General features: G+C 43.2%; 2 protein-coding genes across 2 annotated transcripts in view; one reads left to right on the top strand and one right to left on the bottom strand.

The window, feature by feature from the left end:
* mrps33 (mitochondrial ribosomal protein S33) overlaps positions 1-27,530 on the bottom strand; it is a 339,553-nt gene that overhangs the window by 28,159 nt on the left and 283,864 nt on the right. The window lies entirely within an intron of this gene.
* Positions 1-27,530, top strand: part of tmem178bb (transmembrane protein 178Bb) — a 74,560-nt gene that overhangs the window by 11,394 nt on the left and 35,636 nt on the right. The window contains exon 3 of the mRNA XM_080887729.1: positions 24,415-24,528. Within this exon, the coding sequence (XP_080743855.1) occupies positions 24,415-24,528 (114 nt within the window). The remainder of the gene's footprint in view (positions 1-24,414; positions 24,529-27,530) is intronic.

Here is a 27,530-nt window from a genome sequence, read left to right as displayed (position 1 = left end):
CTGAGGTTTCTGTGCTATTTAGCAGAGAATGATCCTGATGAACAGATGTAATGAGATTTGACAGAAGCTGCAGTGCCAGTGTACTGAATGCTCCTTTATGCCTTTGCTGTCTCTTTGTAATATTTCAGAGATGGATTCGGGTTGAGTCTATAGTGGCTGTGAGGTGAGGAGACTCTTGCTAGTTTTGTCGCACAAAGGTTAAACATAAGGTTTGACTTCAAGCGAGTGACCTGGTTTCTGCTGCCTCACTCATTTTGACAGATACAAACTAACTCTGTTTCTCTTTTAAAGAGCTTTGTGTGTACATGTTCTCTGTTACTAATACAGGAAGCTCTTTGACTGCATTACAGAAATCCCAGTAGAGTTTTGTAAAATAGTAAAGATCAGGAGTTAACTCAGCATGTTTCAATTCACAATCAGTTCCAAGGAAAGATCAATATTTATTTAATAAACAGAAAAGGGAATTTATGGGCCAAACCATTACACCCAGTGTTTCTCTGTGAATATGTGTATCCAGGTTTTCATCATATTCAGAATATGAGATTCATGGACAGCAAAATCTGTTCTGCATTTTTCTGAATACTGAGCATTAACACATAGCACCAGACAACTGGTTACAGCAGAGGTTCAGTGTGGGGCCCGCTCCCTGGGGGGGCGCAGAGCCATTGCAGGGGGGGGGGGTATGAAAAGAAAAAAAAAGAATGCTTGGACACTGTTAGCATCATGGACAGGTTTTTGATGGGGCTCCCACACAAACGCAAAGCAGGAGATGAAGCATCGCTGAATATGTTTCCAAACCAACTTCATTCTAAGCCAAAGACTAGAAAATATAATGAAGCAAATCTTCCCTTTGGCTTCACCTGCACAAGTGCCGAGGTAGGTCTCCCTGCAGGATTGGTTTTCCCTGTCGGGAGCAGCGCTGGGCTCTCCAAATCAAACAGCATCCCACAGCTGTTTATGTTTTTGAACCCATTTTGCACAGAGAGGCATTTTTTGAAAAGGTAATGATAGCAATGTTGAACATTATTACACAGGAAAAAAACAACTACACGTAAAATAATCACACCGTGACGCCTCTGCCTTTCTAAATGGAGGGACAGTAACTGCCTGTGTAAATGTAAGCGTGTAAAACCTGAAGATAGTCAGATTAACAGTATTTTGTCTGTATCTGCGAAGATTTTTCTTGTAAAACAAAGGGGGGCCTAGCAAAAAAGGTTTGGGAACCACTGGGTTACAGAATAATGTTTATTAAGGAACCTGTGAAGTTCACACACACAACAGAGCAATGACTCTTTCTTACATTCTGCCAACTGTTAACCTTAAACTTTGAATAATTGTGATAGGTTGGAAGACTACTGCTATGACCCCCCTAGGCAGCACCAAAAGACTCCATGCAGCTGTTATTCACAAGATTTGACAGTAAAAGTTGACATAAGTATGAAAAACAATGTAAATACGGTATGAAAACTGTTAAAAAGTTATTAATTTTCATTATTTTTCAGTGAACTGCGATCTGTACGTTACTAATCGGCTTGTAAGCCTTTTCTGGGATCGATTGGTAGTGGCTCCATCCTCCACTAGGAGGCTTTCGCTCTCTCGCCTCATTATATTAAACTACTGCATAAGAGAAGCAACTGAAAATCACTCCAAATACATCCAGTCAAATGGATCCATTATATTATGATCATTTTGTGTCTTTTCATGGAAAATGAGAATATAAATGCAATACAAATGATGACGGCAGCTCAGCACACAAACCCGATTTCTCTTTTGCCTTTAACAACGTGCGAGTCCAGAAGCAGACAGCAGCTCTGATCGGCTGGGAGACTTACTCATCCAGTGTGACTCCTATAACCACAGGCAGCGTAGATGGACACGGTGAGAAAGCGAGAGTGATGAGGGGGAAGAATCAAGATGTGGTTTGTTTCCCCGTCGTTACAAAGCCAACATTAATGTTTGATGACCTCATGGTTTCTCCCACAGACCATCGCTGTATGGATACATACAGAGCATGGGCAGCTGTACTGTGGGACAGCAACCTTTGTACACTAAGACATAACGTACACAATGGCTGCATAGAAAGATGCACTGTGCAAAATGCACACATCCCAATGAATGCATGTATTAATAATAACCTTACCAAGACAACTTACCAATGTGTACATGATAAGTTATTAAGGGGCTGTTCCGTCCCCTCCAGTCAGACTCTCGTGTGAGCTTTATGGCCAACAACTCCCGATCCTGTTGTGGCGCTGGAAACCACTGAAATGAAACCTTGGGAGAGGTCAAGCATGTCAGAGGCAGAGCAATTCCACTAAAGTCTGGAATAAAACGTCCGTAGAAGTTGGCGAAACCAAGAAACCTTCAGTTGCTTCCGAGTCTGGGGCTCCGGCCGTTCCACCACGGCCTTAATCTTGGCCGGATCAGCCCGAAGCTGACCTTGCTCCACAATAAACCCAAAAAATGAGAGACGAACATCTGGTTCTCTAACAAGATTGGTCTGGCAGGTCTGCAAGAATGATTCTTGTGTTCTTCCAAAGACTTTGAAAAAATCTGAATGTTGTCTAGGTACATGAAAACACTGTGGTTAATGAAATCCTTCAATACATCATTGACCAATGCCTGAAAACTGCTGGGGCGTTGGTGAGACCGAAGGGCATGACCAAGCACTCGAAATGTCCGAGGTGAGTACTGAAAGCTGTCTCCCTCCCTTATCCTGACCAAATGTTAAGCATTCCTTAAATCCACCTTACTGAACATAGTAGCCCCCTGGAGAAGTTCAAAGGCGGAACACAGCTGTGGAAGAGGATACTTAATGGTGATTTTGTTTAATCCTTGAAAGTGTGTGCACAGACAGAGACTTATCATTCGTCTTCACGAAGAAAAAAACGCAGCTCAGGCAGCGATGTGGATGGATAGATTATTCCGGCTCCTAATGAGTCTGTGCTATGCCGCTCCATGGCCTCACTTTTAGGTTTGGCCAGGCTGTACAGGCGACTAGTGGGAAGTAGAGCACCAAGGAGCAGATCTATCCCACAGTGGTATCCGGTCATTAAGTGATGACGTGACGAATCCTACTTCCGGGTCTAAAGTAGTCTGCGTTTAATATGGCTTTTGTGTTGTTAACATGTTTAATGTTTTGTATTTTCTTCTATTTGATCTCAAAAAGCTCCTAAAACAGTCAGTGATCACTGTTGACCTCCCTCGGCTTTTATTACCGCTAATCATTTATTTAAGCTCAGTTTTTAAAACCTTAGGATGTAACTACAGCCCAGCCCATGCAGCAGTATATGAATGACTAACCTCGTATTGTGGATGGATTATCTCAGTTGTTCTCCTGGCTGAAGTTTGGTCCGTTTACAGCATCCTGCCATGCGATTACATTTGTTCCTGACCACCGAGAACACTCACGTTAACTTTTATCGAGTGGAAAAAAGTTAGCTTGTTTATATTATGCTAACATAGCTGTGTCGCTAGCGGTCACGTAGCACATCATTATATAGCAGCTAGCCCAACTTCAGTAACCCTACAAACGTCACTGCTGTTTAGTTTTCTGTCTTCATTTATGTTGGAAGTGATAACAGAGCTGTACGTTTTAATTTGTTTCCAAAACCCCGCAGTCAGGACATGCTATATTGTATTTAGATAGAAGCTAGCGAGCTAACTCCCTGCTAACTTCTTTTTTTTTTTTTTTTTTTTTTTTTAATAAATAGGACAGGGGGAATGAATGAGAGAAAGAGGGAGAGAGAAAGAAAGAAAACCAAAGGGGAGAAGAGATGGTGAGAAGGGGGGGGAAGAGAGAGAAAAAAAAAAAACTCCTGGGTCACCTGTATGGAGAAAAAACAAACAAACAAACAAACAAAAAAAACAAACAGAGGAGACAGCAAACAACAAAGAGCAACATAATAATAGAGAAAACAAAGCACCATCACAATAAACTAGCTAGTCATAGATATCAATATTTACTAAATAATAAACGATATTGTGCAGCACGCAAGATAGACAGCGCACAGTGTGCTTTGAGGCAGCAGCCAAGAAAGCTTTAGTCCGCGTCTGTGAATACCCATGTGTGCATACCTGTGTGGATCAGCATGCTTGCATTCCAAAGGTTTCTCCATGTAATGATCTGCTAGGGAGTGTGGGGGGGCCACAGCCCCGTCCTCCAGGGTGTGAAGCGGGTATGGAGGAGATCAAAACTCCAGACATCCAGAGGCCCCCAGAACACAAGAGACCATGGAAGACCAACAGAGGGGCAGCCGCGCCACTGTTCCAGTAAGAGCTGAGGAGAGTCCCAGATGAGGGCTCGCCCAGCAGCCGCGGAGCAGAAGTCAGGGGGAGTTGCAGTGACGCGCCCGTGAGCTCCGCCGGCCCCCAGCTGTGCCTGAGTGACCGAGCCCCAGGCCGAGAGGCCGGGGGCACCCCACCCCCAAAGGGGCCCGAGCGAGCCCCAGGCCCCAGGCCCCGACAAGCGGCCGCCAAGGAGTGAGCCGGTGTGTACCCGGACGCCCACCCCCAGACACAAAGACTCCCTGCTAACTTCTAACTCCGTTAAATGTCATAAATTCCGTTTTCATGGATGCCTGGATGTTAAACTCAGTTGTTACACCTGGTAGAGCAGAACGCTGATCATTTTATTAAAGATGAAAGACTTTAGACAGTTTTTCAACTCTCAGTAATGCCACAGTGATCGTTTGATATATGGACCTGCAGCGGAGTTTAGGTCCAGACACGACTAGTGACGTCAGACTTTACGACCGGATTGGCGATGTGGAGGGAGGGAGAGAGCTGTCTTTGCTAAAGACCATAGCGAGGTCATGATAGACCACCGGAACTTGAGTAACTTGACAAATTCAGATGGAGCGGAGGATGAGACTCTGGGTGTGGCAGAGCGTAGACAGTTCTCATGGCACGACAGGCTCCATCCAGCAATACAGAGCTTGTTGTGTGTGTTTAACCACAGATGAACAAGAATAATGGGTGCCAGGAAAGAAACTAATTTTCTAAACATATTTACCTGATAAGGTGAAACCATTTCAGGTGACTACATCATGAAGCTCAGTGAGGAAGGCTGAGGGTTTGCAGCGCTGTCAACAAAGCAAAGGGCGGCTACTTTGAGGAATCTAAAATATAAAAAATATTTATCAGTTTTTCCATTGCCACATACTTTCATATATCTTCATTCATATATGTGATCTCTTCAGTTTGTGTCTACAATGTAAAAAGTAGTTACATTTTGTACGTTGTTACTTTTATCTTTAGGCCACCTCGCTCATGCACTTTAGCATGCAGCGTGGTGTAAATGCACCCTAACAAATGAAACAGTGCAGTTCAGCTGAAACATAAAATACAAGATAAAAGAAGCAAAGCAAATCCACACAACTCACAAAACAGAGTGCACTTACAGCGAGCTGGGATGCACTGCTTAGACTTCCTGAAGCATTCAGCATAAAAACCATGTTTGATTTCACATCAGTGGACATTTCCATTCTTTAGAAGGCAGCTCTCTCTCCCGCGGTGTCTCTCCAGCCTCATCTTCCTCTGCCCATTTAATCAATGGCTTATCAAGTCAGCAGAGTGCTGTGGGCCTCTAGGAAGAGCCCACATCAATCAGGCCCTTATTCTGCCTGCCCTGAAGAATTGCTGCCTGTGTGGAGGGAGAGCTGATGAAGGGAGCTCTGTAGCCACAGCTGCCCGCCACACAAGAAAGTCCTTCTCACTGCTCAGGACTGCAGGACAGCACAAGAATTATGTCCTATGAAGGGAGCATTATTGTGCAGGAGCAGGATCCAGGCAGGGTGTTCAGTGAAAGGCAATAGTTATCAGCTTTGTGCTCCCTGTTTGCTCATAACATCGTCTCACACTAACCACAGACTGTTAATTTGCAACTGCTGATTAACACAAGGGGGACTAAACAAGGGCCTCATTATCGTGTGCTTTGTACCAACCAAGAACGCCCCCCCCTCTAGTTTGTGTTGTCATGGTAACACGCATTGACTGTTTGACAGATGTTATGCAGGCAGATTGAGCCGGTGGCTGAGCTGAGCTGAGCTGATGAGAGCAGGTCAGGATGAATGTTTCTCTGAACGTCAGGAGGTTAGACAACAAATCTTCCTGCTCCGGGTGACGACAGACGAGGAAAGAAAAGTGCCGTTCTCACGACGACAGCGTCACTGCTGGCGGGATGGGGGTTTTCTGGGCAGTTTGCTCAGAGCAGAGAAGCCAGGTGACTCCTGCAAAAAAGATGAAAATTATTTCTCTTTCTAAGTAAATCTGCGGTGAGTTCAGCTAAAGCTCCTACACAAGTGTCAGCACCTTCATTAGTGAGCATCAGCAACAATCATTAAACAAATACACAAACGCCTGCTCCTTAGAGAAGATTAAGAGAAGTGAAAGTTTGATCAAGCTTCATTTATAATGAGTTTTTTAAACGCCTCATATTCCTCCACTTTAAGTATCATCAAGGTTAGTTCACATGTGCCCAGAATGTAGATTTCAGCCCCCAAATACCCCACAGCTCATGTTCGGTACCTTGCATGTATAACCTATGGTTTTCTGTATCTGTAGCTTTAAATCAACATTGAATGCGCTTTTCAGAAAGAGGTCCGTGTGAGAATAGCCAGCACTCTCAGGAGCAGGGAGGCTCATTAAGCAGATGTCATGGCTTCCAATACAGACACGAACGACGCTTCCAACTTTCTAAGTGATTATTTTACTTGTAAATACAGCTTAATTTAGCATAGCCATTTGTTGCTTACATGAATCTGGAATTTCTTATACATGTTTACAGTGCAGGGTTGTTGCTTCATATATTTGATGTCTTCAGTTTGTATCTACAATGTAGAAAGTAGCAAAAATAAAGAAAAACCATTAAGTGAGAATGTGTGTCCAAACGTTCGATCGGTGGTGTATAGATATACATGTTTGACCACTTGCACCGTATTAACAGTATATTAACTTTTCATCACTGCTGTCACGGTACAGTGACGATGAAAAACCACGAGTGTGAGTACATACTTACCTAATCGTAGCAACTATCCTTCTACCAATGAAACACAAAAACACAATTTAGCACAAACTGTTAATTTGCAATTAATTAATTGTTAATTAACACTTGTACTAGAGATAAGATTGGTTTGACTGATATGAATTAAATGGCAGAAGATTTGGATTTATTCCAGCTGTCTCAGCTCCTTCCATTAGAAGAGCTTTGTGGATTAAGGATCAGTATGGACACAAGAAACTATTACAGCAAACAAAAGTATTTTGGTGTTCATTATAGCAAGAGAAATGTCAGTAAAAAAACGAGAGACAAGGTTCGGATCACTGAGAATCATAACATATACAGTTGTGTCCATAAATAGAGTTCTGACAACAATCCTGTTATCATGGAGAATCTTGTTGTTGCAGTCAGCTTCGACCTTGGCAGCCTTCAGCTGGCGCCAGTGGGATGGCTGCATGAGTGAAGATGGTTAATGTTTGGGTTTAGTGTGAACAGCTGCATCCAGTTTTTACAGTTGGTCTAATGTCCATCACTGGTCACCAATTCTCTCAATTCCCGTTGTTCAGGCACACCTGCACATTTCAGCAGGTGTTTGCTTTTGTTGTGTTTAACTCAGGTTTGATCCACGCAGCCTGTGAGATGCATTTAATTAACACCCTGACACATAGCTCAGGCAACACGTGCCACTGGAATGACTCTGACATTTGAATGACATCCATTTCTCTGTGAGTAATTGGCTGAGGCCCGTGTGCTGACAGGTGGAGATAACCCTTTTCATTACTGGGATCTTCTAAGCAGATACAGAAAATGCGCATGCACACACATGCATGACGGTCAGTCTTCTTACCGGCTCGCAACGTGCCGCTTTGTTTCCCTTGCATCTTCACTCCATTATTTGATTCTACTGTATACTTGCTTTTGTTCTATGTCTTTGTTTATTCAGGTGGTTATGCATTTATCTAAACCAGCAGAAACTTGTGTGTTCCTAATGGCTAATCAAATGCTTTTAAAACAGTTAATGAAAGCAATGCATTTCAGACTTAAGTCGACTTCAGTAGACTTTAGAGTTCTGCAGCTCAGTTCTGCATCCATATGGACCCGGAGAGCTTGTAGAAATCATCCTAATACCCACCTGCTAGATGACATCTTGATGATTTAATTTTCAACCTTAATATGATGCAGTGAGCTTGAAACATGCTTTCAAATATAATATAGAGCCAGGCAATTTAGAGCAAGGTACCAACTAAGAGATGATATCCAGCTGCAGGTAATTTACTGACAGGACAGGTGCAGCTTGTTATAATCAGTAACACATATAAATATAGGTCATGCAAATGTTGGTTCAGTGGTTCCAATGCAGTGGTAATGTAAATGCATTGATCAGATTGATGACCATGCGTGCGTGTGTGTGTGTGTGTGTGTGTGTGTGTGTGTGTGTGTGTGTGTGTGTGTGTGTGTAATATACATGACTACAACCATAGTGATAGATGTAGGTACATCAACATCAGGAAAAAGGAACATGAGAATCTGAAGAAATACCGAGGACTAAGACAGAAGCTAGAGAAGTTGTGGAGGGTGAAGGGAGCAGTCATCCCCAAACTGGGCTCCTGTTGGAGGGGCTCCAGCAGATCCCATCTTCCTAATGTACTCATGGATCTTTGTTATTTCATCTTGGATAGTGGTTCTGACACTATCCAGTGACTCGTTCACGGCCTCCTTCCTTCTGCTTAGTGTACAATCTCAGGATGCTCAACTTGGAGGAAACCCGACATGCATGGTTGAGCGCTTTCTTGTTTTGATGTCAGTAACTTCTGTTTCCTTCGTTAGACAGATTATTATGACATCATGGTATCTGATGACCAGCAGGGTTCATGTGTTAATTGTCCAGATATTGTTCTTGTCATTCAGCTGACTCCTCAGGACTTGTCTTACTCTCTTTAGGTATTTGGTGGTTGCGACAGGCAGGTTATTGGCCTGCAGTCGGATGACATTGGTCCCTTCTGGGAATCCTTGGGGGATTGGGACTATCCATCTTTCAGTTAGCCATTCTGGGGGGATCTCATCCATTAGCAGCGGGTTAAGTTGTGATGCTAGATGTTCTGCTGCGAGCAGTTGGTGGTGAGGGGGCAAAGACAAAGACACACTGTGGTAGAGAACCAGGAATTAATAATAAGTAATGATTAAATGCAGAGTCATGTATAAACACATAATGAGTGAAAAACAAACAGTGCATCATGGGAATCCCAGCCTACGGGAGCATTCAGGGTCAACTGTTCCAGGCCTAACTATAAGCTTTAAAAAACAAAACAAAACAAAAAAAACGTTTTAGGATTGATGGGTGTCTGTCTCCTGAATCCAAACTGGAAGCTGGTTCCATAGAAGAGGGGCATGAAGAAGTGTAAACAGAATTGGTCCTAGCACTGAACCCTGTGGAACTCCATAATTAACCTCAGTGTGTGAAGAGGACTCTCCATTTACATGCACAAACTGGAGTCTATTAGATAGATATGATACAAACCACTGCAGCACAGTACCTGTAATACCTACAGCATGTTGTAATCACTCTAATAGGATATTATGGTCGACAGCCAAGAGCTGAAGTCTATTAAGTAAAATATACTGTGGACAGCAGTATTGCAGGCTGCACTGAGTTTAGGAAAATTACTACAGACTTGGCCAATTGGCCTATTACCAGTAGAACTGATTAGTGACCGGTGTAACACTGGCTGCTGTTCAGGAGGTAGAGCAGGTAATCTGCTAACTGGAAGGTTAGTGGTTCAGCCTGCATGCTGAAGTGTGAGCAACGGCACATTTAAATCTTACAAATATAGTTATTTGGCTTATATCGTGATAGATATCGTTATCGCCTGAAATGAAAAAAACATATCGTGATATGAAAAAATCTCATATCGCCCAGCTCTAATTCAATAGTACATATAGTACTTCATATATTACTAGTACTAGTATTGGTAGTAGTAGCAGTAGTAACTCTTCCATGCTCATTATCATTCCCAACGTGCAACATACCAAAGATTTGCCACGCCCCTAGGCGTAGTCCAGCCGTCCCTAACCTTAACCCTATCAGATGTGTTTTCCAAAGTGATTAACATACACAATGCTTTGTTAGGTTGATTTTCACATGACACGTAAAACACACGTATAGATTCATGCCAACCCGCTCTCATGCCTCCCAGCGTGTAACATACCGAGGATCTGTCACATTCGTCGGTATGTTATGCTTCTGGTCTGGGTTGATCAAAACACATCCTACAGCCAATCTTGTGAAATTTTAGTTTGTAAGATGAAGATGTTTTGGATGTTTTTCATATAACCTTCTACCGTTTTTATTGTTTAGTCATCGCAGCCTTGTGTATGCTACGCTGCATTCTCCACGAGTGCACTAACCTTGTTGCTGATCTGAAGTACTACGTACCTTTGAAATGGAATGAACTCTAAAATGTAACAAACCCTTTGTTATCATTGAGTTTATTATGCTAGGCTTTGAAAAATTATTTATCCAATAGATTTTTAAATGGTTCTTTGCTTGATTTTATTCTTTTGTGTTCTGTCTGCTGAATATTTAATTTCTTCTGTAATCAGGAATGTCTGAGATCAAAGATGTTCTAAAGAAAAAGTAAAGGCCCTACAAACTCCAACAACATGACAGCAAAAAGCAGCATTGGGAATTAAGAGTTCCTTTAAAGTTTGATTGCAGCATGAGGCAGTGCAGAGAGATTTAGAGGGATGCCGTCCATCATGGGTGTCATGCTGTCCTGTTGAGGTGAGTCTGTGGTTTAGCAGACAGCCTTCTGCAGCTTGCTGTGACATTTTAGATGCCCTCCTTTTAAACTGCAGCCGGCATCACAGCGAAAGGCAAGAAATGATGATCTGTGGGCTCCGACCATCACGCTGATGCCAGGCAGCCTCTTGCCTCGTTACCTTTTGAGAAGCTCAGTACTGTTAGATGTGTATTTGTTGCATGTACGTGAACTATATGTTTAACTTTATGAAGACCAGTTAGACATCCAAACCCAGCTGAACTGGACTAAATTCCCCTCGGCCCCCCACCAGTCTCATTTATTAGAGTTTGTCAGTGGTCCTGGCTTCAAAAGCTCTACATACTATTAGTTGTTCTTAGAAATCACATTTTCATGGACACCTCAAATTTGTAAGAAGACACTATTTTAAGATTCATATTGTGTGATAGTCAGTGATGACCCAAGAAGAATGCTAATGTTCCCCCTCACTGAACTCATCTACCTGCTGTAGGGCCTGCCCACAGCTGCTGTCTCACTAGGATAGCCTGCTGTGACTGCACGGGCCCATTATGTTACCAAGAAATAAAGTGATGCAATATAAAAAGAGTAAGCACATATGGTAAACTGCTCCGACACTATAATTCTGTCCAGCAGTGCATTCGTGTTACAAAGAGAAGTGTCTTCGTAACAGAGCATTTGATTTTGAAACAGGTTGGTCTTCCTATAGTCTGATGGAAACCATCACTCAGTGTGGTCTGATAACTAAATGACTTATCATTACATACAAACATAATCTGGTTCTTGTATGTGCCGTCATCCATACAATCAACATGAATTTGGTGGTTCTCCAGTTGGCAACAGCGGTCTGGTGAGGAAGGAGCGGCTAGCAGGTCCAGCAGGCATGTGGTGTGTTAGCCAGAAAACTCGGAGGTCAGTCAGTTAAATAGAAGAACAGACCTTTATTTGGTGTTAAGAGAACAAGATCATACAAGGTCACACATACATGTGGCGGGGTCAGGTAGTCGCCGCTGCAGCCCCTTGCAATGGTACAGTTTCTCTAAACAGATGCACGGAGAGCAGCATGCTCTGCTGTAATGGCTGCAGCTGCATTAGGAGACTCTTCAACTGCTACAATAATGGGACACGCCCCCTAGTGGTGCTATGCCATAATAAGGGTTGTTACAATGCCAAACATCCTCGGGCAATACGAAGCCCGAGGATGCATCCATCGGACTATGGATGTGTGTGAATGATAGCTTTGAGTGCTCAGAGTAGAAAAGTACTACCTGAACCAGTCTGTTTACCGTTTACCATCCATGTAAGCAAGAAGCATTCTTGTCCCTCACTTTTGTTTGACCTTGAGCGACACTAACAACATTAAATGACATTTAAGACAGTGTGGTTTGTGTGGCAGTTTTATTTATATCACAGAGCCAAGTTGTTGAAAATGAAAAATATCATTTGTAATAACAAGCTGATGGTTCCAGACCACAGAGGGCACACAGATGCACATGTGCATATGTTGACAGGAGGAACACGAGCACACTCAGATTTTGGTGTCAGGTACGTGATTGTAACTATGTGTCTGTATCTGCTGGTTGCTTCCTGGATTTGGAGTGGTGGACGTTGACACCACAGGTTTAATTATAGCAGCAAGCTTAGACTCGAGGCCTGCCAGACCGCTCTCTCATTGTATGAATAGGCAGGGCACAAAGAGGATCGGAGAGGCGGAGAGCTTAGCGGGCACACAAAAAAAAATCATGGAACAGGAAAGACAGAAGGAGAGAAGAGGCAGACAGGGAGCGCAGTCTGCAGCAGTTCTTGAGGAAGGCTGTCATCATTATGCAAATTTGATGCAAATTTCACACTTTCAACTGATTGGAAATGGGACTTTGCATCAAGGCAGGGACAATATGATGGAGAGCAATAAGCTAAGCACATAAAGAGAGGATGAAACCAATCAAGACTGTCCCAGTGACAGAGCTGGCCTCATGTACTGACAGGGACTGTAGTGGCTTCCTGTTAAATCCAGGATTCAAAATCCTGCTCCTCACATACAAGGTCTTAAATAATCAGGCCCCATCTTATCTTAATGACCTTGTAGTACCATATCACCCTATTAGAGCACTTGGCTCTCGCTCTGCAGGCCTACTTGTTGTTCCTAGAGTATTTAAAAGTAGAATGGGAGGCAGAGCCTTCAGTTTTCAGGCCCCTCTTCTGTGGAACCAGCTTCCAGTTTGGATTCAGGAGACAGACACTATCTCTACTTTCAAGATTAGGCTTCAAACTTTCCTTTTTGCTAAAGCATATAGTTAGGGCTGGACCAGGTGACCCTGAATCCTCCCTTAGTTATGCTGCAATAGACGTAGGCTGCTGGGGATTCCCATGATGCATTGAGTTTTTCCTTTCCAGTCACCTTTCTCACTCACTATGTATTAACAGACCTCTCTGCATTGAATCATATCTGTTATTAACCTCTGTCTCTCTTCCACAGCATGTCTTTATCCTGGCTTCCTTCTCACACCCCAACCAATCACAGCAGATGGCCCCGCCCCTCCCTGAGCCTGGTTCTGCTGGAGGTTTCTTCCTGTTAAAAGGGAGTTTTTCCTTCCCACTGTCGCCAAAGCGCTTGCTCATAGGGGCTCATATGATTGTTATAGTGTACGATCTACTGTACAATATAAAGCGCCTTGAGGCGACTGTTGTTGTGATTTGGCGCTGTAGAAATAAAATTGAATTGAATGTTAAAAACGAGGCCAAACCCATTGTTGACAAATTCACCTTTCCACTCCCCTCTGTCTCTATGTTGTAATGCCAAGTCCCATGCCAGTGTCACTATAACTGGACTTACCCATTCAGGACTGAAACTCTGTTCAATCACTATGAGATGAGGTGGTGATAATGACAATTAGGGTGATTAATACTATATATTTTTAAATACAGCCATTACAGCACTTGAATTATAAAAGGTTGATAGCATGTACTGTCACGGTTGACACAGGCCAACCCCCCTCTAAAGGTCAGCTCCCGACGACCCTAAAACAAAACACCACAGTACAACCAACCCAGTGTGGGCAGCAGGGGGTCCTGGACGGAGGGCCAGGACCAAAAGCAAAAACAACAAACCCTCCTAGGTCACAGTCCCAAAGTCAGGCCGTGCATCCAGCAGCGGTGCAAAAAAAGGAAAAATCCCCATAAAACAGTCTCAGGCGGCCGATAACTATAACAAAGGTCCCGTGATAGCAGCAGGACACTTCAGGCGGCCTGCCAAGGGCGCAATAGCGGCGGTGCTGCAGCTCCAGCGGGCGGCCATGGGTCCGGCAGCAGCGGCGAAACAGTTGTGGCGGCCTGCCATGGAATCCAGTGGTAGCCGGCGCAGCTCCGGTGAGCCACAGTGTCACATGGCGCATGATCCATGACGTGCTGGCCGTGCCGGACGTGGACGCGCTGGCCTTGCTGGTCTCTCCGGCTCGCTGAGCTTCTCCACGGGCAGCGCGGGCTCCTCCTCAGGCTGTGAATCCACCGGCTGTCCGGGCCGGTGAGCAGCCTGAGTAGGAGAGTGGAGGTTAAGGGTTGAAAGCAGGAAGTCCATGACAACTGGGTTGAGAGAGTCCACCAGCCAGGGGAATTTAAAAAGCGTTTCCTGCAGCCGCCTCTCCACGGCGCGATGCAACCCTTCCCCGGGCTTCTCCCACCACAAATCACACAGTCTGTAAACTTTGTCCATCATCTCCCTCCCGAGCCTCTCCTCAGAGTCCGCTAGACCCATGTTTGGCTGGATCATTCTCTCACGGTTGACGCTGGCCAACCATGGGGATGTGAGGAAGGAGGACCCAGATGTTGGATTCTGTGTGCTTACCAGTGCATTTATTTACAGTGAATGGAAAACATAACAATAAATCCGCAGTGCGTTCCCAACTCCCGTGACATATCCTCTTCCCAGTGTCAGTGTTCCTTGTCCCCGCTCCTCAGTGTCTGAGCACCCTGCGGCAGACTAACCGTACTGACTGGCCGAGAGACTAACGTGAAGTCACGCAATGATCCAGCGTCAGAGAGCGCTCCACCGCACTCTTAAGTAGCTCCTCCGACTAATCAGCTGTGTGATGGTCTTCAGGTGTGGCCAACCACCTGGCAGGGCCACACCCACCAGGCCTGAAGGTGGCTGTAAACAGGTGCTCTCAGAAACACCGGCATACACACACACACACACACACACACACACACACACACACACACACACACACACACACACACACACACACATATACCTGCAAGCAGGGAGAACGAGAGACAGCACACCAAAAACACACATGTCCATAATTGCTCAGGGACCCTGGGTCGCTCAGGCCAGGTAAAATAAGTAATAAAGATGACACAATAACATCTTTACAAAATATATTTGTAAATTCTCACCAGATGTTGGTAACAACACATCCGATCACAAATGGGACCATAGATGTCCATAAGTTAAGTTATGTGTAAGAAATGACACAAGGAAAAGTATTACACCAAATATAGTACTTTTACTGAAATGTATTTAATACTTTGTACAGAGGCATTTGTTAGTGATGACAGCTTCCTGCCTCCAAACTTCACTGTTGGTATGGTGTTTTATCTTTTGCTCTCCAAACCAAATATGATGTTTATTGTGGCATCCAAAGAGTTTACATTTGGATTGACCAGTATCTTTCCAGGCTTGTCTAAATGCTGTTCAGCAAACTTTAAATGCACTTCAGCATGCTGTCAAGGCCAGTACGTGAACGTGGACCTAAACATGCAGAACCAATAGGAATGATCCTAACACTGACTTTATTTACAAGAGCACAGGTGGAGTTAGCTCGTGGAATATCACAGGTGCTAACTACACTGGGGTAACTCGAGTGGGGAGCTCTGAAATACAGGGAGAGAAAGATTATCTGCGGACCGAGGACAGATTAAACTATCTGATCTGATGAGACGTACTTCGCAGACCGTTGGAGAGTGTCTCGGGAGGGGATGGCTGAGTGGGATCGGGTGACGTCCTGGATGGTGGGCGGAGCCTTTTGGGACAGACAGCAAGGAAATGGTCAGCGAAGTGAGCAAAGAGCGACCAATCTCCATAGGCTCGGTAGCAGCCTGTACAGAGGAAGATGCAGTGACATGAGCGGATGTTGATACTGGAGCTGAAGACGTGGGAGCAGAAACTGCAAGAGAACTGCAGGGTGGTCTGTGGGATCTGCTGCTTTCAGCCTCTCTTCTTGAAGTGATTATCATTGCAAAGGGAGAGCGAGTGAGAGAGAGAGAGAGAGAGAGACTCATCATAGGAGCAGGACTGTACTGATCAGGAGGACAAATATGCTTCAGCCTAACTCAAAGCCTTACCTCTCAATCTCCCAATTAGGTAAAATAATTTTAGGGATTATCTAACCTAATTGGGGTAATTGGGGTGATTAGGGAAAGAGCGTGGGGAGCACTGTAGTAAGAACCCTCCGCAGTGACCTTGCTCCCCAGTGAACAGCTCAGGGTCTGGGGTTGAAGCATCATGAAACAACAGAGCTTCCTGGGGCTCACTAGAAATGACATCTGGGGTTGTGGAGCTTTTGGGGGCAGAAAACAGAGCAGGCTCGGAAGGAACAGGTACCAAGCCGGTTGCGGTCCTTGAAGAGATGCAAGAATCTTCTCTTGCCTGTCACTAATAGCTTTATACTGAGTTATCAAAAACTGGATGGATTGTTCATGGGACCTAACAGGTATCCCTGTTTTGCCATCACTGCCCGAACTTGATCCGCAGAATCCATTCTGCTTTTGGGCAATTCGTATTGTCAAGTTAGTTTGATTTTAGTGCGCGTGTGGTTTGGACGGGTTGTTATCGACATTTGATGAGAATTTGAAGTCAAAAGCACCTGTAGCTGCAAGCAACCAGTGATGGAAATAATGATATATCTGTAAATGTCTCTTGCAGACTGGCTGTGAGTCCATGTAGCATTCAGATTACAGTCAATCAATCAACCACTGCTCTGCAGATGGTGAAACAGATGATGTCTATCTCTCTTTTAATGATTCTTTAGAGAAAAATGTTGAAATGAAGGAAGATTGAAATCAGTCTGTAATCAGCTGGATTATTGGCTTTTTAAGTAAAGCAATCATTGACCGTGTCCTAGGTTTAAACCATGTTCTGTTCACGCTTGGGCACATTTTCAGAGATCAGATTTCTCTTTCCATTGAAACACATGCTCACTAACCATGTTAGCTACGAGTTCCACTGTCAGGTTAAATAAAGGCTCCAAAAAATCTAAATTTTAATGGTAATATTGCATAAAGTGCTTTGAGTGCTGTATCAGAACTCATCCATTAATCAGCTTCTGTGTGAGGAAAGTTTAGGTAGTTCAAGTTGGCCTTGAAGGAGTCACTTCCTTAAAGGTTGTAATTGTGCCACTGACATGAACAAGCTCCCCCCTCACGTGATGAAGCCTCCAACACCCATCTGTGTCTCTGTGTCTCCCAACTGGGAAAACACAGCATCAGGGATGGCTGTCTGCTTCCCCTTCTGATCCTACTGGCAGGAGGAGGGAGGATGGACAGAGGGAGAGATGAAGTGTGTCATGCAAAAATGAGTCCATGCAGAGCTTGAACTATCCGGTTGTTCAGTCTGACGTCACTAGTCGTGTCTGGACCTAAACTCCGCTGCAGGTCCATATATCAAACGATCACTGTGGCATTACTGAGAGTTGAAAAACTGTCTAAAGTCTTTCATCTTTAATAAAATGATCAGCGTTCTGCTCTACCAGGTGTAACAATTGAGTTTAACATCGAGGCATCCATGAAAACGGAATTTATGACATTTAACGGAGTTAGAAGTTAGCAGGAAGTTAGCTCGCTAGCTTCTATCTAAATACAATATAGCATGTCCTGACTGCGGGGTTTTGGAAACAAATTCAAACGTACAGCTCTGTTATCACTTCCAACATAAATGAAGACAGAAAACTAAACAGCAGTGACGTTTGTAGGGTTACTGAAGTTGGGCTAGCTGGTATATAATGATGTGCTACGTGACCGCTAGCGACACAGCTATGTTAGCATAATATAAACAAGCTAACTTTTTTTCCACTCGATAAAAGTTAACGTGAGTGTTCTCGGTGGTCAGAAACAAATGTAATCGCATGGCAGGATGCTGTAAAAGGACCAAACTTTCAGCCAGGAGAACAACTGAGATAATCCATCCACAATACGAGGTTAGTCATTCATATACTGCTGCATGGGCTGGGCTGTAGTTACATCCTAAGGTTTTAAAAACTGAGCTTAAATAAATGATTAGTGGTAATAAAAGCCGAGGGAGGTCAACAGTGATCACTGACTGTTTTAGGAGCTTTTTGAGATCAAATAGAAGAAAATACAAAACATTAAACATGTTAACAACACAAAAGCCATATTAAACGCAGACTACTTTAGACCCGGAAGTAGGATTCATCACGTCATCACTGAACAACCGGATAGCATGACCTTCCATCTGGCAGAGGACTGTCAAACCTTTCTACCATGACCACCAAAGAACAAAGAAAAAGTAAAAGCTCAGGTTTCCACTGGGAATGTTTCGCAGTCTACATAAAACCAGCAACTGGCAAAACCATACTTGTCAGTCGGATTGGCAGACAGAGGAGTGCGACTCCTCAGCCCAGAGAACACATGTCCTCTGCTCTGATGTCCAGCATGGTTTACAGCAGTGTGTCTCTGATGCTTTGCTTTTGGTGATGTAAGGCGTGGATGCAGCTGTGGAGCCGTGGAATCCCGTTCCCCAATGTTCTCTGGGAATGACCTCTGTGCGTCCGCCGAACCCGCTCTGTGATTTCCTGTGGGCCAGCACTTTGTGTCTGAGCTGCTGTCACTTCCACTTTGTTATAATACCACTCACAGTTAACTGTGGAAGTCTCAGTATTGAAGAAATGAGCGACCCATTCTTTCACAGATGTCTGTAGAAGCAGTCTGCAGGCCTGGGTGATTGATTTTATACATCTGTGATCGTGGAAGTGACTGGAACACCTGAATTCAATGATTTGAATGGATGAGTGAATATGTTTGGTCCTTCATAATAATCTGATAGGATAATCCAGTATTTCACTAAATTAATGTCTAAAGGACGATTTTAGTTTTTAACGTTTCGCCTGACTCTGAGGTGTTTAAGTCTGAGAGTCAGGAATAAATATAAGCACAGAACTCGGGTTCAGGCTTAAGCTACATTCAAAAATGACATAAGATCATCAGGCACAGGAAGCTGCTCTGTTCTAGGATCATGTTTAATGCTTATGAAACAATAAAGTTGTTTTAAAATTATTTGTAGCCAAAACGAGAAAATCCAGGAACAAATTTGTATCTAAGACCTTACAGACCACACACTGATGCTCATCTGGGAAACACACCCACATTTACACTGATGGATGAATCAGAGAGCGCCCTGCACTCAGTATCTCGCCCAAGGATATTTGCATGCAGACTGGAGCAGCCAGTCAAACCACCAACCTTCAGATTGGTACATGACCTGTAATACCTCTGGAGCCACAGCCACCCCAGCCAGATCTTCCAAGAATTTTGATGCAATATTTCAGATTTGTCAGTAGGCAGAGGACCTTTTAGAACAAAGTTGAAGAATAGTCGTGATAAGCAGGAACGCTCAGCTCTGGACTGCAGCCGCAGCACCGACCCGTCTCCAGCTCCTTTCTCCGCTCACTTGTGAACAAGACCCGAGATACTTAAACTCCAGGGCAGGAACTCATCCCTGACCCGGAGTGGGCACGCAAAGCCTTTTCCCAGCTGAGGACCACGGCCTCAGATTTGGAGGCGCTGATTCTCATTCCCACCGCTTCACACTCGGCTTCGAGCCCCTCCAGTACGAAAGAATAATACATATGAATACATTAGATTGACACAGGAGTGTAAAGGATATTTCAGGTAACGAAAGATCCATCCTCTCCTGCAGAAAGTAGCAGCAAGCCGGAGTCCTATTAACTGTATGTTCACATAACAGCTCTTCATTATCATATTCAAGTGAGTAACAATAACCTTCCAATGAACCTTTAATGTGATGCAATGGTGTTTGACCTTTGGCCTTCTTTATTCTAAGGCCTTTGAGCCCAAAAATAAAGCTTTAGACATCCAGAGACTGAGAACAGAAAAGCACTCACATGAGTGGATGTGTATAGAAATGCACTCGTTCAGTATCACTTCCAGTCACTATCAGTAATGGAGAGGAAATGGTGTCTGGCTCAGAGACGTTTGCAGAAGGCTGAAGGGCAATTTAACTAAAATGACTGAGATAGAAATCCATTTGGGTTTGTGAGAGCAGTGTGCCTGAGTCTAACTGCTGGAAGGAGGATACCTCAGTGAAAGGATGTAATGTGTTTGCCAGCTCACAAATATGCCAAAGGGTCGGAGTTTGGCTTGCTCAAGCATTTCTGTCCACAGAGACAAGCACCGGAGAGGTTAGCACTTCTCAGGAAATCAAATGTGGAAACACAGGCAGCTTCAGGCCAAGGGGAGAGCAGAAGGATGACGAATGTTTCATACAAACCTCCCTTCCCCCACTTCAAACATGGACTCGACTAATGGGACTTCTCCCCATTACTCAAAACATAACCTGCCTAACCGGATTTAAGTAATTATGTTGATTCAGCAAAAGCAGATTGTTAGTGAAACACAACAATCCAACAGGTCATGTTGAGAAAGTTATTTAAATAATAAGTCAAACAGAGCTTATAGGTTTTGAATATACTGCCCCCATCAGTAACTATGGTTGAATTTAAGTGACTTTTTAAGGATCAAGAAAATAGTGCAAGTGCTCTTAAAGTTGCAGTGAAATTCAGTTGAAACCAAACACGTTTTGGACAGAGACCAGACTCATTTATATTTACCATATGATGGAGCGCTGCTGCGACTGCAGCGATGCTGTACCGTCCGCCGTGAAGAGAGAGTTGAGTATAAAAGCAAAGCTGTCAATATACCGGTCGATTTACGTCCCTCACCTATGGTCAGAGCTGTGGGTAGTGACTCAAAGAATGAAATCGCGAATACAAGCAGCAAAAATGGGCTTCCTCCGATGGGTGGCTGTCCTCTCCCTTAGAGAGGGTGAGAAGTTCAGCCATCCGGGAGGGGCTCAGAGTAGAGCCGCTGCTCCTTCACATTGAAAGGACAAGGATGCCTCCTGGATGCCTAATGGGTGAGGTATTCCAGGCATGTCTCACCGGGAGGAGGCCCCCGGGCAGACCCAGGACAACCTAGAGGGATTATATCTCTTGGCTGGCCTGGGAACGCCTTGGTGTTGCCCCGAACAAGCTCATCACTAACAGCGGATATGGATAACGATTCAAGAGTGTTGTTACCGTCAGCCACCTCCTGTACGTGGATGATATCAAGGTACATGTCAGAAGTAAGCGAGACATTGAGTCATTCATCAGGACATGAGTGGGCCCGTTTGGATAAGTGTGACCAAACAGCTGAAAAGAGAGGAAAGGTGACCCTGACTGAAGGGGTGGAGCTGCCAGAAGGCAGATTAGCAGACATACAAGAAGCAACAAGAACCTACACACCAAATGGGAACCAGCTATAGCCAAAAACCTCCTGCAGGTACGACACGAGAAGCCAGCTGAACAGTATGAATAAGAGTCAAGCCCTTGTTATATGTGCCCCACAGCTGCTAGCAGCCGGTCGCAGGAGGACATAGATGCCACTGACATCAACTCCTCACAGTGTCCACAGTGAAAAGTGTCAGAATGTGGCAGCGAGGACGCACAACTCCAAGAAGAGGAGGAGACATTAACACTCGATTTTTATTTGCCTTCTATACTTTTGACGGCTTCTAAAGATCTCAATGAAGAAACTGTTGTTTTTTATTATTCCTTCTATTCCAGTGTCATATTTATTCAGTTTCTCTTTGTTTTGTGTGTTGCTGTGTTTTCAGCTCGGTCTCACATTATAGCCCTTATATGCACTGTGTCTAATAATGCAAGCAGCTCTATGGGAGTTTGTTGGTGGAGCAAACTGACAGTAGTGCAATCTCTGTTATCACATTTATACACTAAGAACACACAGTAGTGTAGCGTGTATGATGTCTGCGTAGCAGGCAGCATTGAATTCAAGTGAACTGAACTGAATTCAGTTTTATTTATATAGCGCCACCTGCAGGTGCTAACTTTAGCTGCTGCAGTGGCCCAACGTGCAGACCTTAAACTCCTGTGACAGAAACCTCAGTGAACTGAAGCAAAGTTGGCCATAACTCCTCCATAATGATCATGTGATACAGAAGATTATTACACCAAGTTACTGATGCTAAAGGTGGTTCAGTGTATAAGCCCATTAATCATGAGGTGCACACGGCAAAGGCCTGCGTGAAATGCTCTCACTGAACAGCCTTTCCACATTAAAACAGTACAGTGAGCTCTCCTTTGTATTTAGCCAAGCAGATCTTTGTAATGTAGTTTGTTATAGTTGATCACAGCTGCTCTCTGCTAAAATTACAAAATGTTGTCACTTTGCAGTGTGTCAACAAAAAACAAACAAGGCAGCACGGTGGTTAGCACTGTTGCCTCACAGCAAACAGGTCCTGGGTTCAATTCCACCACCAGGCCGGCGTCTTCCTGTGTGGAGTTTGCATGTTCTCCCTGTGTTTGCGTGGGATTTCGCCACAAGTGTGAATGTGAGTGCAAATGTCTGTGTCCACGTGTTAGACCCGCGACAGGCGGGCAACCTGTCCAGGGTGTACCCCGCCTTTCGCCTCTGGGATAAGCTCCAGCGCCCCCCACGACCCTGAAAAGGATAAGTGGAAGTGAATGGATGCACAAACAAACAAAAACAGCCGCAGAGAACTGACTGCACTTCAGCAGGGAGGAGCTGTGTGACGGTGCCCCATCAGTTCTCCAGAGTAGCTCTGTAGGGGCACGTATGTGGAAGTACGACCTGTTTATGTGCTTTCCACACAAGACATGGACACATCATTGCAACAGAAGAGTCAAGCTCGATGTTTACAATGTCGGCCAAATACTTGGCTGTGATGCATTTAATGTAGCTTGAATTGTTCATTATAGAGAAAGACCCTTTAACTAACCCTCTTTACTTTCCTTGGGTACAAAGCTCAAGACATTATTTACCTGTTTACCTGTTTACCTGTTTTCTGCTTTACAAAGGTGAAATGAAAAATTATTTTATTTAAAGTTTATTTTAATAATCTCTGGATAATATTAAATGTTTTCTGTGAGATGTAGTATTTGAGCGTTTTATTTAATCTTAGCTGTGCGCTGTGATTGGAAATACTGGTAAATATCACTGGATTACATTAATGATGAAGAAAAGTTAAAAAAATAAAAATCTAGGAGATTCTTGGCCAACCAGTGCTGGCCCTGTCCAAGCGTATTTCCTCAGCCTCTAAGTGATTAATAGTGATTAATGCTGCCAATAACTTTGCCCATTTGTAAATAGCATTGAAGCAGAAAGTGGGAACTAGAGTTAGGGGTACGACTTGGGTTTGCTTGTCTTGTCTGTTATTTGGGCCTCGGTCCACCCTGGAGTTCATGCTTTCGGTGTTATAGGCAGAGCAATAAACGTCACCTTTGTCTGTGTGTCGGCTTTTACTTGTCTGGTTTTGGGGAGCACCTGTTTGTTAACCCTTATGTTACGCTCACATAAACCACAGTGTAGCAGTGTGTGTGTGTGTGTGTGTGTGTGTGTGTGTGTGTGTGTGTGTGTGTGTGTGTGTGTGTGTGTTTGTTTTCAGGACTGAGGAAATGCATGTAGTGGTATGATTGTCTTGTCTGTGTAATTCAAACCTCCAAAGACTCTAATAATGTCATGTTTGTGAGCCACGTGGCCTTGCCAGAGACAAGCAGCAATGGTGTCAAAAGGAAACGGAGGAAGTTACAGCCTCATTATGAACCTACAGCATCACAGTCACAGGTGTGGGCCGGGCCACAGAGCTACAGGAGGAATGTGTGTACAGGCCACACTAAGCTAGGAAAAAGCAGATGAAACAATCGCCTTTATCAAATAGTTGTAAATGGAGTAAGCAGAAAATGCAAAGACGGAAAGATGTCTTCATCATATTCATGAAGTATTTTAACTTTTGTAACAAAAGAATTTCCAAAACTGTATTTTTCCAATTTATTGAGTAATTGGGCTCTAAATGTAACAACAGCACACACGGGAGTTTGTTATGTGCAATGCTGCAGCAGTGCATTACAGTATTATATTTAGTTATTATACATACTTGCCTTCCTGAACATGAATTTAATTTGCTATTTTCATCATAAGTAATGATATAATTTTTAGTTTTGACCAAGTATTTGACAGATTTCTAAATTATTTGTGCTTTCTTGTTTTATGATAGATGCTCTAGCCAACGCTGTACTGTTAGGAGTGCACACTGAAAGCTCTCCTGATTCATTAGTTAATAGTTTTAGAGGAACATAATTTTTCACGCAGCCATTGTGTTCCTGCTGTGGTTTGTAGAGATGTTAAAAGAGTTTCTTCACCACTGATGCAGGAAGCTGATTGTGCGTCCAGTGCAGACGCAGCCTCTCCAGCTGAATCACGTCTGAACTGAAGCTTCTGTTCAGTCTGTGTATCGTTAGAGTGAATGTTTGTGTAAATATTCTGTTTATAAAAACAAACAAACAAAAACCTTTTGTTCCTTTGCAGGTTCCACTACTCGGTGCTCCTACATCAAGTATCACTATTCCTCAGCTACGATACCCAAAAACCTCTCCTACAACATCACCAAGACAATAAGGCAGGACGAATGGCACGCCCTCCGTAAGTCTGCTGCTGTTTCTCCTTCTGTCACGTAAAATCCTTTCATTTTAAGTAGAGATGATCTGGGTTGAGTACATTTGTTTTCTGTCTCTATGCAGTTACATGTTCATATCATATCTATGAACAGATTCAGAATTCCTCCGTCTCAATAATGACTTTACTGACTTTCCTCCCTTCAAATTACAGTTTCAGCCATTAATAATATTCAAAGGAAAAGGTGGTAAAAAGGCAGGAAACTTACACTACAATTAAACCTTAATTAAATCAATCAGTGCATTATTATTTTTCCTTTAATTCATCAACACAGGCTCCTCTCTGCTGTTCTGCTGTTGACTAAGTTTTTCTGAAATTCACTTCTGTGGGACAAAGATGGCTGTAGTTGAGTCAGAGCAGGAGGTCCACCACAGCGCGCTCACTTCTTCCGTTCATCTGTTCACCACTTTGTTTTGGAACAAGAAATTTCTTCCACTTTTGACAATAATCCAATAATTAAGGATTGAAATCTGCTCAAAGAGCGGTCATCTGATTCTGGGGTATTTTCAGGGGGTTCTGTCTATTATTGTAGGGTCTTTTCTTTAAAATATAAAACATGCTGAGGTGATTGCTGTTGTGATTTGGAACTATATAAATAAAGTTAAAATTAACTGAAATACTAGAAACCATCCTCAGTGTCTCTGACAGCAGTGTGGTGGCTTGTAGAGTCAGAAACTAAGTCGCTGAGTTAAATGGAAAAACTCAAACCATCAGTCTGAATAGTCTTTAACTGTCAGGTGACAGAAAAGCTCTGCTCTAAAACCACACGTGTCATCTTCACAACTTTGACCTTCACATCTTTCTACAATATATTGAAGGTTGAAGCCATGGATGTATTTGTAAATACCAACTAAATTCTCTAATATTTAATACTTGTTCCTCTCCTTTTTATTGTTGTTATTATTATTATTATTATTTTATTACTACCACTGCCATTTTCTCTTATTTTCTTCTCAATATAACTGCACACTCTCTATATGCTCCTGTAAAGCTGAGGAGCCAAAGAATTTCATTATGGATAAATGTTTGTCTGTACACGACAATAAAACTTGAAACTTGAAATTTGCAATTTTCTGTTTATGTTATCTGAATAAATATTTAGTGTGCACCAGGTTCTTAGACTTGCACCATAAATGAAAGAATTTTATAAGAAATTGCAAAGTTTGCATGTAGAAACTGGAACTTCACCCACTGATTCAGTCCAGTGTGAATGTGAAAGAAAGAAGAAGAAACAGCCTCAGACGGCATCCTGATGACGGCCAGGCAGCTAAAAACACTGGACACAGGGCGGCATTAAAGACAAACAGCTTATACACTGTGCTGCAGGGCTTGCTGTATATTTGGCATTTTAAGCTAAATTATGCTTCAGCATAATATTGGTATGAATGACAACATCACACAGAAAGATAAATCAAACAAATATTAGTAACAAAAGAAAAGGAAAGAGCTGCTCTTTCTAAAGCTAGTGCTTAGACGTCACACTGAAAACTTCAGTTGTTCTGGCGAGGCCAACACTGCAGAAGGATTGTTGACAGGAAAGTTCCAGTTTAATGCTTAATCTTCTCTAAATATGTTGACACAGTTTTTGCTTTACAGTCATAACACACTGGTGTCAGGGGAAGGGATTACGTGTTCCCAGGCTCAGGATCAGGCCTTTTGAAGACTCACACAATCACTGACAGCATTGAAAGCTCTGAGGTTATATTATGTAAAGGTGTCTCGTGCCACCAACACAGCTGTGAACACCAAGGCATGGACACTACGCTCCGGGACAGAGGGCACATGGGACACCAGTCACAGAAAACATCAAACTGTTCTTGGTGTTATTTTAAATGTTTTTCTGTAATATTTAATTTGCTATGTTTAGTATATTCTCTGTTACTTTGCAGTGTATGTTTTATTTTCCTTGCAATGATAAAAATCCTGGTTCTGGAGTTGGTGTGGCCCCATGTGTCTTCCTCTGTGGTTGTTTTCATTGCTGGTTGATGCACTAAAGCTAACGTCAGTGTTACCACAGATGTTAGCTTTACAACAAGAGAGGCTAAAGTTGCAATTAATCAGCTCTGTGTGAACACATTTAGCTACAATGTAACAAACTTTCATTTACATTATAGTTCTGTGTTGCACTTGGTCATATTTCCTGCAGTCAGCAGCAAATCCTCTGTTTTCCATGTCTTTGGCAGTTCATGGTTTTACATTCTGCAGACTCAACTCTATCAAGTTTTAAAAGGACATTATTGACCCCAAATCATATCAGGCTTTTTAGCTGCAGCCGAGGACAAAAGCCAACACATTGGTCTCAATAAGGGAAATAGTGGATCCAACATCTAATTAATTACTATCAATTTTATGTAGCCTGTAAGGGGTGTAATATATCCTATGAAGTATGTTAAATTGCACTTGCCTGTTTTGTAGAAATTAACACAGTCGGTGCCTGTTCCAATAAGTGGTGTCATTCTACCTCTTCATAGACATGGCCCAGGTCCCATTTTCTTTTTATGGACGCTTTGTTGTGATCGGGTAACTTTCATTGATAATAGCCTCCATGGTTTGGTACAAAGATGGGTTTCAAGTAGGGCTGCCACAAACGATTATTTTGATAGTCGACTAGTCACCGATTATTTTTGCGATTAGTCGACTAATCAGATCATCATCCATTGGACGTACAGCGTACAGCTTATTGCACCAGCAGCATCTGCTCTTATATAACTATCATTAGCTTACAGCTTGAAGTGTTTGTGCTAACTAAAAATAAAGACAAGATGATAGTTTATTAATTTTTAATTAAATTTGCAGATTGTTTCGGTGAAGTTTAATAAACTCCTTGCTTTCTAAACTATAACAGGACACCGGAGTATATTCTCCAGCGTCTCACACTTCTGATAATCAGCTGTCTGCTTGACAGTTTTAGCTGTGCAAAAACTATAACTTTAATCTCAGCCAAACCGATTTACTCAGGAACAAATAAA

This window comes from Rhamphochromis sp. 'chilingali' (genome assembly GCF_963969265.1).
Source record: "Rhamphochromis sp. 'chilingali' genome assembly, chromosome: 7".
Lineage (NCBI taxonomy): Eukaryota > Metazoa > Chordata > Actinopteri > Cichliformes > Cichlidae > Rhamphochromis > Rhamphochromis sp. 'chilingali'.
Note: the sequence above shows the minus strand (reverse complement) of the source record. Positions and strands in the feature narration are given on the sequence as shown.